The 16,290-nt window shown below is 33.8% G+C and overlaps 1 protein-coding gene across 1 annotated transcript; it reads left to right on the top strand.

The window, feature by feature from the left end:
- The first annotated feature begins 4,150 nt into the window (after positions 1-4,150).
- Positions 4,151-7,371, top strand: LOC128558316 (complement C1q-like protein 4). The gene is made up of 2 exons (XM_053547243.1): positions 4,151-4,427; positions 7,049-7,371. The coding sequence occupies exons 1-2, from the start codon at positions 4,151-4,153 to the stop codon at positions 7,369-7,371; spliced, it is 600 nt and encodes a 199-aa protein (XP_053403218.1).
- The last annotated feature ends 8,919 nt before the right edge of the window (positions 7,372-16,290 follow it).

The raw sequence follows: 16,290 nt of genomic DNA, 5'->3' as shown, positions 1-16,290 counted from the left end.
AAAAAATATTTGGCTACTGATTATGTAAGATGTTATGATTATGGCAAATTTTAGAGGCGCTCAAATATTTGCCTGTTTAATTTTAATTTTCATGAACATATGCAGATACCACTCTCAGACTTACAAGAGTATGCAGAATTATTAGTGTAAACATTTGGCTCATTTTAATGAAAATTTGTAAGTAACATATTGCTTTGTATAAAACATTTCAAAGTATTGCTAAATAATGTATTATTATAAGAAGGATGATAAATGAATGTAAATCCAAAAAGTAAATTAATTAACTACATTAATACATAAGTGACACTTTTGGTAGATTCGAGATATGCTTTAAGCTTTGCCTTCAGTATCAACTAAGTGACATATGAAATGTATTAATGTAACCGTTTGAATAAAAAGATGAAAAAAAGTGAAATGTCTTTGATGTTTTTCTACTATAGTATAACTAAACTTATTATTCTTACTATCATTTTTATTGCTTATGTTTTTATAAATATTGATGCTGCTTTGAAATTTTGAAATAATTTTCTTTCGTAAATTCTTATTGTCAGCCCTACATTTCACCAAACTAGTAGAAAATTAATCATTGAAATATTCATCCAAGCAAGCAGCTTTAAAATTTGACCATTTTATATAAAATTGTCAAATATAGATTTCGCTGTAGTTTGAGTTTAACCTGAGTATTCTTTTTTTCAGAATCATCGACTATACCGAAGGTCGCGTTTAAGGCACTTTTTAATACTGATATCAGTGTTTCCAACGGAGCTTACATTATTTTTTTCTACAGCAATAATAAACTTGGAAGATGCATATGGCACTGACAGTGGTATATTCGTTGCACCTGTTAATGGAACATATATGTTTAATGTTATATTTTGTGTGTACATTGGCAAAAACTTGTATATTGATATCATGGTCGACGACGCGAACACGTCACCTATAGTGTTTCGTGGTGTATCTAACAGCGGTTGTCACTCAGCTGTTAGTGTGGAAATGGTAACTGTCGACCAGAGGGTTGGGATCCGAGTGTTATCTAACGAATTAAATGTTATTAATAATCACAATAGTTACAGATGGCACACACCTACTGCAACACTGCTTCAAATTAATTAGAATCCTCAGTTGTGCATCAATCAGACAGTGAATACTGATACACTGAATAATATTTTCATTGTTGATGTACAATACGAATCCACCCCCTGGTTTCTTATATTAATGTATCATAAAATAGAAAAGGTTGAAACCTACAGGTCGCCCAAAACAACAGAAGTGTAAATATTGCAGGTTCGATTTGACTGAGCCTGTTTATTGACGGTAATGGAACTGAATGCTACCCCCAATGCCCTCTAGCCCCAGGACGAGCAGCACTCAGCATCTGCACATGTTAAAAGTAACAAAATACAATTTAGCGATATCCACAGATGTGGCCATACAGCGGTGGTCATCCAATGGTACAATACAGTGCAATTCCATGAAAAGCGGCGTGTGGTCCCCAGTTAGTATAATGGACGAGCCCGAAAACGTCTTCAATAATGAATCTGGATGCCTGTCTGAAATGCGTTTTATTACGCTCTTTGAAAATATATCTACTGTAAAATAATTTCAGTATTAGATTGCTTATGTTGTTCTTCACATTTCCATGTTAGCCAGGAATTGGGAGTACAGAAATTCATAGTCATACCTAAAGATGCCTCCTGATTTGTAAGAGGTGGTTATCAAGGGCATGCTTGTCCTCGAAAATCAACAAAGGGTTCACCTGTGAAAAAAAACCCCCAAACAACCTTTTTTTATAAAGGTTACAATATACTAAAATATCTCTGGCAGGCAATTACAGGGGGCTTTAATGCTTTACAAACAGCCCATGTAACGCACTATATCCAACGGGTTTTTACTGCTTTTAATACACTATTCTTTGCTTGAGAGTTTTCGAAAATTTGAGTTGTTTGATCTATATATCATTTTATTTTATAACTCTCTGTCACTGTACATATAACGGCGTTATATTAATTTGAAAATTAGTATCACAATTCATGTACATGTCAAGTATGTTGTGCGCATTTTTAGTTTTCAAATACTTGGTGCTGATGGAAACATGTTAGATAGATAGAACCTCGTAACAAATTGAGTTCCTATAACATATGCAACAATGATGTGTTAAAAATTCAACTGCACACAAGTTTCGGCAGTGACTATCGGATGTAAATGATTAAAGAATGAACCGCTGTATGTAAACCGATAAAGCGTGCGAGGAACTGTTTGAGACATGTATCTTAAACGACTAAAGCCTGCGAAGAACTGTTTGCAACATGTGCCACTAAACCGACCAAAGAGTTGCCGTTTGGATGGTCCTATCCAAAATTACAACTTTTTGTTGTACACAAAAATACGCTTTGATTAGTCTTTTGATTGGTTCACATGATAAATTTTCCCGGCGATCGAAATAAAGGTCCCATGTAAATGACTTGCCTGAAAAATTCAAAAGTACCCACCAAAAGTCTTTCTTTAAGTATGTATTTTCAACTATCTGGGCATGTTAAATACAATATGCAAATGACAATATAATTAATAAAATTAAAATTAAATTGCTAGAAATATGAATTCTTCCACAATATTTTAAACATTATATACGCATTTGTTTATATTGAAACTCTGTACCTCAATATTGTATTTACTTCAGCAAGTGAGCAATCACTGTTTACTGCGAAAATAACATAAAATAAATTCTGAGAAAACCTGTTTTTAATGAAACATAATTTATTTATATATAACAGAAACACAATCGTTTCAGTTTCAAATTTTCACGTGAGAAAATCTTGAAGTATTTACTTGCAACCGTAGTTTTTAATTTTATACGACCAATGCATTTCATGAGGATTATTCAAAAATGTTTGAAGCCTTCATTTATCAATCAAAATGCCTTTAAATGAGGCCAATGTCACCTTTTTTTCAGGTCGATAATGACTTAACATTGATCACTTGCCCCTCATCGATGTGGGTTCGAGCCTCACTCGGGGCGTTGAATTCTTCATGTGAGGAGGCTATCCCTGGCTTACGAAAGGTCGGTGGTTCTACCCAGGTGCCCGCTCGTGATGAAATAATGCACTGAGGGGCACCTGGGGTCTTCCTCCACCATTAAAGCTGAAAGTCGTCATATGACCTATCATGTGTCGGTGCGACGTTAAATCCAACAAAAATAATCTAAAAGGAAACAATTATTTAATTATTAAATCCAAAATCTTGAAGATAATTGAATACATTGAAATCAAATGTAAATCTGCAGCTATTGGTCATTATAGTACATTGCGTCACACTGTTTTGAGGTCAAAGTGTTATGATGTCAGAGTTGGGGGTAAATGTTTTTGGCTCCGCCTACGAGTCTGTACAACTTTTTATCACGTGACGACTGTGTTTAGACCAATGAAAAAGAACTATATATACATATGCACTGGTGTATTCTGCAAAAGTTATTACTTTTACGATTACGTCTCAACAAAGCTTTATTTTTACTATTACGTCTCAAGAAAGCTTTATTTTATTACGTCTCAAGAAAGCTTTATTTATATAAAGCTTTCTTGAGACGTAATCGTAAAATTAATAACTTTTGCAGAATACACTAGTGCACATGAATGAGTGTCTTCTGTAATTACCATTGTAATGCTGTAATCCAGTTCACAATGATGATACGATTGCAAAATAAATAATGTAGGTAAATTTGTCTGATGAAGTACCTAAGGAAAATGTATTACATGACAAGGTGGCGTCGCTAACTCTAAATTACTATCTCCTATCTCGATGTCGTCGTTGGAAAGCCATACATATCACTTGTGCAACAACGACTATAACATCATAACCTTTGTTACATTTATAGAATGTTGGTGATTCTATCGGTGTCCCTTTCACTGTCTAACATAATGTCATTTTTTCTCCAACATGAAATACTGCAAACTCACCAATGAACAAATAGATTATGAACTAGCTCTTAACGGGGAGAATATGCCTACTATTGTAATAGATGAAACTAAAAACTTTTTGATTTTATCTAGTTTTTAACCAAGTGTTTTACAAACTCAAATAATTTCTTTGTGGCAGCTGTACTTGGAAACTTTAACGTGAAGGCTTAGTTATGATTTCTTACGTTGTGTTGTGCGCAATGTTTCTGACTGTAATAGCGGAGGAATATGATTTTGAAGAAAAGATTCTGGAGAAATTAGTTAGAATGGAATACCAGATGGAAAGAATGAAAATTGAAGGTCTTGAAAGAGTTAAGAGCATGGCAAAATCTAAGACTGAGGTAGCCACTGCTCTAGAAACCTTGGACCAAAGTGTGGCTGAGATTAAAAGCAAACTTGAAGAAAAGTCTGCCGCGTTTGAGCAGAAAATGACAGACACTGTTGGAAAAATGCTGAAAAGAGTTGAAGATGTTGCAGGTATTATTTCAAGCTGTTACATACGGTCATTAAAAACTTTTAGAGCAGTTTCATTGACTATTTCACTAACCGGGCAAATATCACAATTTTTACGGTACATTTAAAATTAAATAAGTACAAGAAAGCTAGAATTTATATATAAAGTAAATACGGATGAAAACAAATCCGTTATATCATGCTTATTGAAGTATTAAAACATATGACCAATTTGTTAATAAATACAACACTAAAATGTATTTTAGATACGTCAATCTTTTAAAATGTTATCTGTAAGAAGATGCTCACAACCAATAGCAGACTCGGTAAAATTGTGCCTGTTTACGAACGGCTTTTATGCTGAACTCTGTCTTTCATTCAGAAATATTGAATGAACACTGTGATCCCAAAAGGACCAAAAATATAACAATACTAAGTCCAAGTTCAAGTAACGTGCGTTAATTCGTAAGTTCGACGATAAAAGCAACTTGATCATATGAAGAACCCATATAATTTGTATTGTTTTTTGTATACCTGGCGTGTTTGCTAGTATTACAAATTAGAGATATTATTTAAGGTTTGACTTTGGTATAAAACAGTTAGTAAGTGAAATTAGGTAAATTAACCCTTAAAAAGTAACAGGGTTTGAACGAGGTTAAATGTCTCAGATGCTTTTGGGAGTATGAACAAAGCCAGTATACCAAACCAGACTTGTTCAATTGCATTCAATTTAATTTATCAAATTATCATTATTACTATTATTATTACTATTATCATCGTTATTGTTATTAGTATTATTATTACTAAAGTTTTCATAAATATCAATCTTTCACTTCTTTTCTATAATATATTCTCAGTGTCAGATGTATATTTTATACCAAACAGTCAGAAGAGAAATCATTCTAATGATCATCCAAACTATAAACAAGTAACTTCAAAATTGAACTATGTCCGGTAATGTTATCCATTATATATGAAGTTAAGAAAATAGATATCAATGTAGTTTGCATTTAAGGAGGTAGGTTACCTTGTTACAAGGGTAAATTCAAATTAGTTGAACCGCAGCATCGTTTTGTATTTCGTGTAATATGAAGTTTTAACTGCTAAAATCTCAGTTTCGTTTGTCTCTGTCCCTTCAAGTTCAATTTTTATCCAGGTTTGAAGAACATGACCCTCCAGAGGTATTTCATATTGAAATAAGAAGGAAAATACGGATATTTAACACTTTTCAGTGTATTTTAGTTTCATTGATGTCCGTAGAAGTCAGCATAATCTATAATTTTACTAGTATGCACGTTAGCTTTCTAATATAAGCTTAAAATGTATATGTCGCGGGCCTCGTGTTTCCATGGTAACGCATTTTCTCTCATTTTTAAACAACTATGTATAAAAATAGGGGGTTTCGACGGCTTCAGTGCCATTTTGTTAATGACCAACATGGAATATTTGGGTAATATTATTAGCAAAATACCAAGCACTATACATGGTACCCTATTTTTCTTAAAGTTTAAAGTAACCATGGCAACAGAGATGTTTAAAATGGCTTATATCTTGCTTTTTGTCGTAATTTCTTATAAAATAATATTGAATAAGATTATCTTTCTAGTTGATGTAGCTTTAAAACATATTATTTCTAACGTAAGTTATATTTTCGTGTTATCTGCATTTATTCAAACAAATTTCTCAGCTTAGAATACTTACAGCAGTACCCCTTGTCTGGCATTTTTCATGGAAAAATCGTTCAGCATGCTACTATTATTCTCATGGATATTGTTGAAATGAAAATAAAAATAAAAAGTTGTGTTTCTTAAATAGACTAGTGTCAACGTTTTTGAAATTTACATTTAGATACATAGGTCACGGGCTTCGTTTCCATGGTAACATCAATTCAATTCAAGAAACCACAATTTTCTACTGAAATTTGAACAATTTTAGATCTTAGTTTTAGTACATAAGTAACAAATTATCAACGGAACCTGAAAAATAGGTATTACAAATCAAACTGCTAGATTTTTCATTTGAAAATGACCGTAACAAGTAACCTCTCACCCAATTATATTCCAAATAACATTGGTTACCATCATCCATTTTCTTACATTCCGCATAACATTTCAATATAACTACATGAAAGAAGCAAAATATTGATTATTATTCAGAGCAAAAGACTCATAAAAAATATTTCAGCAAATAATGGTTATTTGAAAATAGTTTGAATAAAGAAAATGCACAGAATTACGTACTTTCAAGATAAAAAGCTATAGATTTTGCGCGGTAACTGACACGTAACGTCATGACGTCAATGACGTCATTTTAAGGCAACATTGTTTTGAAGCGTTTCTGCGGCAATGTATTCATTATTTCTGCATTATTAAACCATAAAGCGTCAGATCGAAGACAGGTCTATGATTTGTTTTCAGAAGAATGAATATACAAACACATTTAGTTTGTCGTAAACGTCGTCGTAAATCGTCACGTTGGCTTCCGGTTGGACATGCGCACATACAAATATAAAGGTAACCTACCTCCTTAAGTAATCGTAATCTTCTTTTCAGAAGCATCAACAATATCGAAAATAGTGTTTAGGGCACGCCTTAATTCACACATGTCTGTTACTAAGGGAGTTTACATTGTTTTCCCTACAACAGAGTTGAACGAGGGTGACGCCTATGACTCCAGAAGTGGTAAATTCACCGCACCTGTTAATGGAACATACATGTTTAATGTTATGTTTTGTTTGTCCTCTGGAAAGAATTTGTATATTGATATCATGGTGGATGACACGAAGACAGCACCTGTAGTGTTCCGGAGTGCAGGTAGCTATGCTTGCCACTCAGCTGTTACTGTAGAAGTCCTCACGGTTGGTCAGAGGGTTGGGATCCAAGTGCTGTCTACCCAAACAGGCAACGTTATTTCTCAAGATTCTTACAGATGGAACACATTCTCTGGAACTCTGCTTCATACAAATTAAGAAACTCGGTTAAAGGCTTATCAAACGGAGAAAACTGATGCACTGTGTATTTTTGTGTTTTCTTTTTATAAACCAATATGGCAATATAGGGATTATTCACTCACTTATTATTCTTGTTATCATATAACGTACTAAACATTTTATCTGCATTTTCTTATTAGGTACTAGGTATTTTGTTTACATATTAAAGACGGAAAAACAGACAGTGTTGCTTAGCTAGACAAGAGGAAATGTTATGTCAGGATATTTTGTCTGTCATGAAGTCTGTCTTTTTATAAATGTACACGTACATGCAATAGCACAGTCTAATATATATTGTATATAATTGTATATACTAATCATGTCTTAAAATGTACCATAAAGTAAGTATTCCTTGTTATCAAATGTGTTGTAAGGAACAAACAATGTATGCTTTTTGTGAAGATTTGTACTTTTAGAAGCTGCTAAGCTAACTTCACATTCCTTACATTTGAATATTGATGACGAAGTATTTACTACTAACATTAAATAAACCCTTTAAACTGCATCTGAACTTCTATTTAAAATTTTTACATTTTGTGGTAATTAATACTGTAATAATGAAACATATTTAGCAGCGTGTTTTGGTCCGCAAATGCTCTTTTGAATAAAATACCATTATAACTGGAAAAATATGTTTGAAGAAATTACAATTATTGGTATCGATACAGCTGTGTTGACTTTTAATATACCTCCGTAATATTTCGAAACAAATTCAACGCCTCCGCCATTTTCGAAGAACGATAACTGCATAACGAGAATAAGTAAAAATTAAAAATAAATTATTTCCACAAACTTGATGCAGTACTTTGATATTCATTTAATTTTTGTAATATTTGAATGTAAATATAGCATTGAGGCCAGTGAAGAATGTTTGTGTTTCCTGATGGCCTTGAATAAAACAAGTGTACGCTCTAGGTGGGAAATGCCAAGTTTTAAATACGTAACACAATTGTTTGTCCATATTATTTCATATGTAAACTACCGGACTATCAACAGCGCTTGTTTCTGTTCTTTGTTTTCGTATGATTATAATCAATTACACGTCAGAAGACACCATTTTGTTCTTCAATTGTATGATTTATTATGATTAGCATGGGCTCCACGGGCACAAATTAACGTTATAAGTTGTCGTGGTGTTCAAATCAAGCTTCTAAACGGCATTATGTGGAATCCATTTATAGAAATCTCTTCTTTGTCTTTTTATTTCCTACTACAATTAATTCGTGGATACTTAACCCCAATCATTTGTATTTTAGGACGTAATGTGGAACTGTATCTGAATATCAAATATTTTTTCCGAAGATACATTACACTGTCATTCTGAAGTATTGCGCTTGAGGTAGAACATGTTCTTTTCAGTTCTGTAACATGTTTCACTTAAAAAAAAACTCAACAGAAGATGTACAAATACTGGAATTTACACAGTAATTGGTCAAGTGTTATTGTACTTATAACATAGACTGGCCTGGTTTATAGGTTGGTCAAGGCTACGGATATGCGATATGTATTGTATTTTGTCATTATTTTTGAGCATGGATCCCTTTCAGTTTGAAAATGTCCATGTTTACAAACACGTTCGTTTATTTTATGAGGAGTATGTGACAGCTTTTACATTTTAGTGACATATACACGCCATAGTTCCTACGCCATTGTTAACCCATATATTCTGAATAGATTTGCAACACTCACGCAAAATGTATTAAGAAAGATGCTGGAGATATTTGAATACAATATATAGATCCGTTTCAAAATTTAGCTACACATTGATTTTTCTCATCTTGTTTTGCAAACATTAGTGACGTTTTATTGATCATTACGTCCAAATGCATATATATCATTTACTAATTGTTCTCTCATGTTTAAACAAAAAGGTTCCGATATGCTTATAATTTGTGTAATGGTTTTACTCCATTACAAATGTTAAAGCAGAAAAAAACAAAACTGAACAGTGTTTGTTTGGTTTAGAGTCACATTGACACGGTATAGGTCATATGGTGACTTTTCCAGCTTTAGCTGATGGAGGAACACTCCAGGGGCCCCTCCGGACATTATTTGAGGCATATGCGCACAGGCCATTCGTAACGCAGCTGTATGGCTTTCTTACATGCAGAATTCTACATACCAAGTGAGGATTCGAACTCACATCAGTGAGAGGCAAGTGACTGGAAGTCAACGACCACGGAGGTCCCTAAACTAAACTATATTTTGTGTTTTATATACTGATAATATGTTGACCTCGAAAAAAAAAGCATCTATCTATTTTTTCCGACTATTCGTAACGCAGCTGTATGGCTTTCTTACATGCAGAAATCTACACCCCAAGCGAGGGTTCGAACTCACATCAGTGAGGGGCAAGTAATTCTAAAATAACTTGTACTTACTCATATCTTACTTCATATGCCAAAAAAGCGAATGACCTTTATTGAAAGAAGGTACACTAAACAGTTAAGTAAAGCGTATTCTGTAGATATTTTCTGGTTCTGAGGTAGTTCTGCTTCATGAAAAATGTTTTGTATTGTATAAAATGATAATATGCTGATCATATAATATAGTAAGTTCTAAGACAACATGGTATAAGATAGATGCAATCAGTAACTCAAATATAAAGCTTTCTATGTTTGTCGTCAATTTTAATCGGCATCCTGTTTCGTTTTCAAAAGGATCATTTTATGTTTTACACTAATATGAAGCACGAAAAATTGTCAAAAGGAAGTCTGCTGCAACTTCTTGTATTGAACTGCTTTTTTCTTTGTAGTATTTAACGCTCGGATTTATCATTTGTTTGACCCTTCTATAGTAATCTGATAAAAAATAATCTAGTTAGCCTTTTCTACTCCTAACATATTGGATACATTCAGATAACTATTAAGACATGCTGAATACAGCCTGTAATATAGTGGGACTTAATGTTGCATATCTGTTGAAAGAAGCTGGAGTTATTCTAAATAGTATTATTCGCATACTAAGACATACTAATCAGATACAAAAGGACACTGAATATGTTTAGTTCTGACATTTGATCATACACATCACAATCTGAAAAGAAAGCAGTCCAAGAAGCATTTTTCAAATAATTGCCGTAACTGTTTATGAACTTGCAAATATTTATGTCTTATTTTAAGACTCCGGTTACCATACTCCAGCACACCTGGGATCGATTCCCGAACAGCTTCGTTTGCTAACAGGTGATTGTGGTGGCCATTCATGTACATTTGGGGGCCATCTCATACTTAAAGGGAAGACTATGTCTCCCAACAATAATTAAAACACAACAACCATACTTCAATTATCATATTATTATTATTATTATTATTCAAATCGGGCTGTTTAAAATTTATGTACCCACATAGTGATAAATTTATTACAATTAGCACGATGAATTGTCAGTTATTTCTTCAACCAGTGTCAATATGCTCATTTCAATAGATCTTCTGCGGTACCAGATAGGCGACATCTAGATCAATCAGTGTCAATATGCTTATTTCAATAGATCTTCCGCGGTACCATATAGGCGATTGATAGATCAAGTCGTTAGAACACTAATTTAAAAATTAAACGTCTGTCCCTGCATTGTGTAAAAGTTCCTATAATTTGTTCTGCTGTGGTTGTGGAGATATATGGCCGCTAAGTAATTCTGAGGTCGCGATAGTAACACAACAAAGCACAACTGACTGCCACGTAGCGGAAACTCCAGCTTAAGGTGTTATGTGAGAAACGAAGAATAAAAATTATGTTAAGCCATCCCCTGATTTGCTTGATCTACCGCTCCCAGTGGACTAATATGGTAAGAAATTAAACGTGTTACACAACACACAAGATTTGTTACACCATGCACTAACCTGCTACACCATGTACGGTCGTGTTACACCATGTACGGACACGCTACACCATGCGCTAACGTGCTGCACCATGCCCTAATGTGCTACACCTGCACACACGTGCTATACATGCACTAACGTGTTACACCATGCACTTATGTGGTACACCACGCACTAACGTGGTACACCACACACACGTGTTACGCATGCACCAACGTGCTTTATCACGCACTAACGTGTTTCATTTCAGTCTGGGGAGGTAACTAGAGTCACGGATAGGGACTAACTCCAAAACAGCCAATGTAAATATCTTGTGGAAGATCCATGTTCTGTCTACCAGTATTTTCTGCCCGGTCACCGGCCCAGCAAAATTTTTTGTTTTTGTTTCTCAGAAAACATTATCATTGTAATAAATTTAAGTGTATGTTGCTCAATGATGGATCCATACTGTATCCTAGATACGTTACTTGCACCTGTAGTAAAAAATGGAGTCGGATATTACCGATACATCTATAGGCAAATATTATTGATTAAAATCAGGCATTGGCTTCCTCGTGGAAAAAGGGTGATTATGACGTCATTATTGATAATGACGACACATTCAGTAATCATCGGCAGTTTCCGCCGTATTCGCTAAAGCTGGGATCAGTCGTGAAACATCGGGTATTTCCGTATTCTCCGGTTAATACACTATTAGCATAAAGGCCGAGGTGATCAGATTGAAGCTGGGATGTAACTCTTATAGTAAAATATATTTTATTTATTTATGTACTTTTTTATTTATTTAACTTCTGTACGATTAATATCTAATCAAGATGAACATCCGTCGCTAAAATAAGCCTGGTTATTTCTGAGTAATAACCCTAAGTAAGTACATATTAGACCTCAAAAATGTGTCATTTTATTTTGAGGACTTTTTTCTGTGTTTCGTTTCCTTATTTTCTACTTTTCCACACCAACAAATTATGTTTGAATTAGTTCAACCTCAAAAGTTAAATGAACAGCCTAATCGTGATTCGGTGGCCAGTTAATTTGGAAATTTGATCCTGCAAATGTTATAACACGAGAAAACATGCGTAATCTCTTCATCGAAATGAGATTTTATTCCAGAATTTATGTGATGTAGATTTTCGCAGTAAACAGCGTTTCCTTCACTCATATTAGAGTACAACAAAATAAATAAGCATGCTTCTTGTATAATGTTTAAGTTATTTTTGAATAACTCATTTTTTAAGCAATAATTTTGTTTCAATTTATACCTTCATTAGTATTTTGTACCAAGGTGAAAATAGATAAATAAAGAAAGAACTGTTTACATGCGGACGGTTTTTTCAATCGTCTGAGAATTTTATCATGTCAACCAATCAAAACGATAATTGAAGGATTCACAAAAGACATTTTTTTTGCAGAATATATAACCTTCGCAAAAATGAGTACCAACAATTATGGTACTTTTAATGACCTCATCTTGTTTACAACTGTGATAAAATTGTGAAATAAATAAAATCAACATAATCTTCAGAGGGGTAAATTTGTGTAATGGACGTACCTAATGAAAAGCCTTTGACAAATTTCTGTTTGTTTTTCGTTTGTGTATAATGATGCTGATCAAATGCACCTGTATATAATTTGTGTTTTTAAAAAAGTATTCCATAGCAAGTTAGTTCCGCTAACTTTAATCATTGTCTCCTTTATGTTTATCGTTTATACAACAATAACACTACTACGTTTGTTACCTGTATAGAATGTCGGTGATTCTTGCGAGGTATCTGTTCCTGTCTAACGTAATGCCAAGATGTACACATTGACAATTCTGCACTGTAAAAACTGCAATTTATATGCTACGAAATCACTAGTAAATTCACTCGTCACTTCACGCCTTGATTATTGCAATGCGCTCTTGTATGGTGTTCCGAAGGCCTTGCTGAATAGACTTCAAAATCATCAGAACACTGCAGCTCGATTCATAAAGAGAATACCGCGTTATGATCACATTACACCGGTATTAAAAGAACTGCATTGTATACCAGTTACTCACAGAGTGGACTTTAAGATTCTAGTTCACACATACAAAGCATTTTATGACCAATCACCGATCTATGTTAAAGACTTGCTAGAACTCTATCAGCCAGCAAGAAATGTGAGATCCAAGAACAACTCAAAACAATTGGTTGTTCCAAAAAGCAAAACTGTGAGGTACGGTGATCGTAGTTTTTCATCAGCTGCACCGAAGTTATGGAATGCTCTTCCGGCTGCCATTAGAGACGCTAAACGCTTAGATGCTTTCAAAAGATCATTGAAAACACACTTTTTCTTCAAGGTCTATTGAAAGTAACTTTGCACTGGAAAACAAGCTGTTATATGACTTTGCAATGGAAACTATTTACTATTACTGTTGTTTATTGTTCTTTAAAATATCTAGTACAATCAAAATGTAGAGTAAAACCTGATTCAGGCTAAATACCTTTTATTATTGATATATTATTTTGTGTTGTATTGTGTGTCCATATCATACTGTGATATGTAGTTTGTACAGCGCTTTTGAACGCTTATTTTATAGATGAAAAGAGCGCTATAAAATCTGGTAAATAATAATAATAATGATAATAATAATAATAATAATTTACTCACTAGTGAAGAAACAATTCATGAACTAGTCTCTGTCAAAGAGAGTATGCCTACATATTACAACAGATGTGATGACAAACTTTTTGAACGGACCTTTTCATTTCATTTAGAGCTTTTAACCATATGTTATCCAACTGAGATCATTTCTTTGTGGCAGCTGATCTTGGAAACATGAACGTGAAAGCTCAGTCATGATTTCTTACGTTGTGTTGTGTGCAATGTGTCTGACTTTAATAGCGGAGAAACCGCAGTGCTTAAAATACGATTTTGAAGAAAAGATCTTGGAGAAATTAGTTCGAATGGACTATCAAATGGAAAGAATGAAAATTGAAGGACTTGAAAGAGTTGAAAGCATGGCAAAAACTTAAACTGAGGTGGCCTTTGCTCTAGACACCCTGCACCGAAGTGTGGCTGCGATTAAAAGTAAACTAAGTAAAGTTCATAATATAGCCAAAGTTCAATTTGAAAGAAATATTATTTTTTTAGCCAAATCTGGAGGTCAGTGCCTTTAAAGCGTCGAAGGTATATTTACAAATGCAACAGTCTGCCAGAACTAATGTACATAAACTAAATAATGACTGACCAACAACTAACAGTTCCCACTGAGCAAATTCAGTCAAACATGCCATTACTATGAGCTCATATCTTATACATAAAGGCCTACCTTCCGTACCCGGGGGAAATGGTTATCACCTTAGCATGATCCATAATATTCTTTAATTATCACCTAATTATCAAGTTATTAATTGTAGCTTATGATAAGCAGAACTCTAGTATACATTATCTAAAGCAAAATGATATGACCTTTGCCTACAAACCACCACTATCAGATATCTAATTACAACAGGAGGTCCATCATGGCCAAATGATTTTATTTTTTGTACAAAACATGGGTGAGTAAGGTGAATAATCATAAAATCATAAAATATTGTCAATGAAATAGTAAGGGTTAAAGTAAATAATTTCAAAATCAAAGGTATGTCCTTGTAACAGATGTGACACATATGAGTTCTTACAGAATGAAATTTAAAAGTAAATACATTATGTAGGCAGCTCAGTCATGATTTCTTACGTTGTGTTGTGTGCAATGTGTCTGACTTTAATAGCGGAGAAACCGCAGTGCTTAAAATACGATTTTGAAGAAAAGATCTTGGAGAAATTAGTTCGAATGGACTATCAAATGGAAAGAATGAAAATTGAAGGACTTGAAAGAGTTGAAAGCATGGCAAAAACTTAAACTGAGGTGGCCTTTGCTCTAGACACCCTGCACCGAAGTGTGGCTGCGATTAAAAGTAAACTTGTAGAAAGGTCCGTCGCGTTTGAGCAGAAAATGACAGACACTGTTGGAAAAATGCTGAATAGAATAGAAAATATTGCAGGTATTATTTTAGGTTCTTACATACGGTCATAAAATATTTCTAGGGTAATATTTTTTAATATTTCCCTAATAGGGCAAACATCACAACATAGAGATGCATTCAAAATGCTGGAAAGCTAAAACAACGATGTCTTATTGATAACCATAACGTTTAGACACCTTCAGTAGTTACTTAAAATGACCCATGCATACGATCATGATCTCTTCCGCGTGTTTAGCTGGAGGCAAAGCATTTTTCTGCTAGACTGTGTTTGTTATAGGTTTCTATCGTCAGTATCACCTTAAATTTAATGACTTGATAAATGCTTGTATGATATTTACTCCAGATAAACTGTCTCGATTATAAATGTCATAATTCACTAATTCCGCTATAGCGCTACGGTTACGACGACGGGAAAATGTCTTTATTGCCGCGGCGGTCCGGGGTTCGATTTCCGACGCGGTCATCTTTTTTTCTTGATTTGGAATTTTTAAAATATTTTAGAAACAAAAACTCATATTCTAAAGTTCATAATATAGCCAAAGTTCAATTTGAAAGAAATATTATTTTTTTAGCCAAATCTGGAGGTCAGTGCCTTTAAAGCGTCGAAGGTATATTTACAAATGCAACAGTCTGCCAGAACTAATGTACATAAACTAAATAATGACTGACCAACAACTAACAGTTCCCACTGAGCAAATTCAGTCAAACATGCCATTACTATGAGCTCATATCTTATACATAAAGGCCTACCTTCCGTACCCGGGGGAAATGGTTATCACCTTAGCATGATCCATAATATTCTTTAATTATCACCTAATTATCAAGTTATTAATTGTAGCTTATGATAAGCAGAACTCTAGTATACATTATCTAAAGCAAAATGATATGGCCTTTGCCTACAAACCACCACTATCAGATATCTAATTACAACAGGAGGTCCATCATGGCCAAATGATTTTATTTTTTGTACAAAACATGGGTGAGTAAGGTGAATAATCATAAAATCATAAAATATTGTCAATGAAATAGTAAGGGTTAAAGTAAATAATTTCAAAATCAAAGGTATGTCCTTGTAACAGATGTGACACATA

This window comes from Mercenaria mercenaria, chromosome 7 (assembly GCF_021730395.1).
Source record: "Mercenaria mercenaria strain notata chromosome 7, MADL_Memer_1, whole genome shotgun sequence".
NCBI classification, from domain to species: Eukaryota; Metazoa; Mollusca; class Bivalvia; order Venerida; family Veneridae; genus Mercenaria; species Mercenaria mercenaria.
The sequence above is the reverse complement of the archived record's forward strand: the minus strand, read 5'-3'. Positions and strand labels throughout refer to the sequence as shown.

Excerpts from the sequence above, each read along its gene's own strand:
- LOC128558316 (XM_053547243.1), top strand. The coding sequence starts at position 4,151 with ATGTTTCTGACTGTAATAGCGGAGGAATATGATTTTGAAGAAAAGATT. Across the intron at positions 4,428-7,048 it reads AAGAGTTGAAGATGTTGCAG|AGTTGAACGAGGGTGACGCC; the intron begins GTATTATTTCAA and ends TCCCTACAACAG.